Genomic DNA, 2,500 nt, shown 5'->3' with positions numbered 1-2,500 from the left:
ATAGAAATACATAGTACTCGTTACGTTCAAGGCAGCTGCCCGTCAATGTTTTGAAATTACCAAACAACTGGTAGTTTCAAACCTGGCAGCGAAAGATCTCAGCCGTTTCTCTTGCACCGTATTAGCTCTCAATAATCACTCGGCTACTGCTTTCAAAGGCTTTTAATATTTTTTTACGTATTTGTCTTACAGCAACTGCTGAATGCCGATTGTTTTAAAATGGGTGCTTAAACTTAGATATTGATTTTATGCTAAGATCATAAGACACTGACGAGAAATGGAAAATTAAGCTTTGCACTCTGCTAGTCTTGACACAGTGAAATTGATGAGATCACGTGATCAAAGAAATTGATCATATCAAATATCATATGGCACGTGACCTGACCAGCCTCGTCCAGATCACCAGAAGATTGTACCTTCCCCTGTTGACATAAATACTGTTTGAAATGTGTGCCGTAAAATATGTCGGTAATTTCATAATGTGAAAACATTGACCGGCTGCAGGAAATTTAGACACCGTGATTTTCGCTTTTAGGTGACAATTGAATCTTTTTCGAGCACAAGACGCAATTTGCTTCACTCTAACAAGACTGACAAAGAATCATAGAGTGTGTTCACATGACGTCACGGCGGCCATGTTGGAAGAATGAAACAAAGAAACAGCGGTCATGTTGGGGGAGTGAAATATTCTTTTGGGAATTGAACTCCATTTTTATGAAAATTCTTTCAATTTTTTAGTATGCAAATATGGCTGCTGTTCGCGTGAGCGAAAACACTCTATATGCGAAAGAGTGTTTTATTTCTGTGACTATTACAATGATAGTATGATAATATGAAACAAGCTGATGGTCATAGGGACTTATCTTCTTTCTTAGCTACTCTCGTTAATATGAAAATGAACCTCTCTGAGACGTTGCAAAATACATTAAGAATACGTATATCATTACAACAGTTGATTGCAGAACCGCTAAATTCTAAATCCGCATCATTGTAACTTCTCATGCCGTATCTGAGTTTTTCATGTATGCAAAGCACGCCAACACCTGAGAGGCCGCCTGTTACCATAGAGAGCACTTCTTCTTCGCGTTCATAGGTGAGTCTGATTTGCATTTGAATGCTTCTGCGAATTTATCGTAGTTTTGAAGCGTACCGATTATCCTGAAACGAAGAAAGCGCATTTTTGAGATGAATGCTTTCTGCCGATGTCGGTCGGCTATTGTCTGCTAGGTAACCTGGCCTGTGAATGGCAGCGAGGCTGGAAGTGACCTTCAGTTCACGTGTGCAACATGCTTTTCTCTTGCTAACGGATATAAGTTTTCACTAGACTGCGACTACACGGGCAATTTATAAGTTGCAACTGATACTTATACCATTTTTTCCCTGATCTGCAAGTTTGAAAAGTGAGAAATAAAATGAAAACTATTTGGTAGGACACTGTACTTACCTGTACTGAGGAAAAGTGTGAGAGTCGGTCGCTAATTGAAGAAGGGCTGCTTTCTTCTTGTACAAGCTACACCAAGGCTGATGTGACAAAGATAGTATAATGTTACCATTTCAAATTGACATTAGAGTGGAACTTTGATTTCACCAAGAGCCGAATTCTGTGCGATATAACGGGGTGTCGACTATTGACTTGTTTGCGATTCACTCTGATCTAAGTTGGCTCAAGAATATCTTTCGTTTACATTGGTTCGAGAGCTCATAGCGACTGTTGGGTGTAATGAAGACTGATGGAGAAATACTGCGAATTGAAAGCTTGGCCTAAAGTTATGACAGGGCCTTGCCGATTTTCGCTTTCCTACAGGAAAACAAGCTCAAATAACTGTACTAATAAAGGCATTTTAAGGAGCCCCCGTTACGAATAAAGTCGTTAAGTCCTTTTCTTTGGTACAGATGGTGCAAGAATTTGAGTTCTTTGTCACTGTTGACATTAGATGAAATAAGTGACTGATATTGTCAGTCAGCAGATATAGTCACTCGACATCTAATCGATAAAATGTACAACGGCAAGATGGAGGACGCCGAGTTTTGATAGGTGGCCGCATGAATAGGCAAAGAACTGGAAGGGTAGAATAAAGATTCTCTAAGTGCTTGATTGTTTTATATGCTCAGTCTGGCGGAACATTAAAGACAAAGGAACGGGTTACTATACTAACTCTAGCGAATCCTACGAAAAAAAGCTGTTCCTCCGTCAGCCCAAGGCCAGGAAGCGCTCCTTCAGTGCCCTCTCGTTCAACCAGTGTCTTGTACGCCTAGAAACACAAGGAAATATGGTGATCATAATTGTCATTATCGTTTTCGTTGTCATAATTATATGTATGTTGCTGATAAAAATATGAACTTTTGGCGGGGCCGTCGACGTATCATCATCATCATCATCATCATCATCATCATCATCATAAGTTAGTCATTGGCGAAATCGTACTCATCCTCCTGGTCTTCATAATTTTCACCAGTCCTCGTTGTGAAACATGCCACAGACATGAGTGTGCATCACTAG

General features: G+C 40.0%; 1 protein-coding gene across 1 annotated transcript in view; it reads right to left on the bottom strand.

Annotated features, from left to right (window-relative positions):
• Positions 1-146: 146 nt before the first annotated feature.
• The window catches only part of LOC138035224 (endothelin-converting enzyme 1-like), a gene marked incomplete at its 5' end in the record, with an annotated part of 21,489 nt that continues 19,135 nt past the window's right edge, over positions 147-2,500 (bottom strand). The window contains 3 exons of the mRNA XM_068882041.1: positions 147-1,158; positions 1,445-1,521; positions 2,157-2,252. Coding sequence (XP_068738142.1) covers positions 1,059-1,158; positions 1,445-1,521; positions 2,157-2,252 — 273 coding nt within the window. The remainder of the gene's footprint in view (positions 1,159-1,444; positions 1,522-2,156; positions 2,253-2,500) is intronic.

Source organism: Montipora capricornis, unplaced genomic scaffold (assembly GCF_036669925.1).
Source record: "Montipora capricornis isolate CH-2021 unplaced genomic scaffold, ASM3666992v2 scaffold_323, whole genome shotgun sequence".
Taxonomy (NCBI): domain Eukaryota; kingdom Metazoa; phylum Cnidaria; class Anthozoa; order Scleractinia; family Acroporidae; genus Montipora; species Montipora capricornis.
The sequence above is the reverse complement of the archived record's forward strand: the minus strand, read 5'-3'. Positions and strand labels throughout refer to the sequence as shown.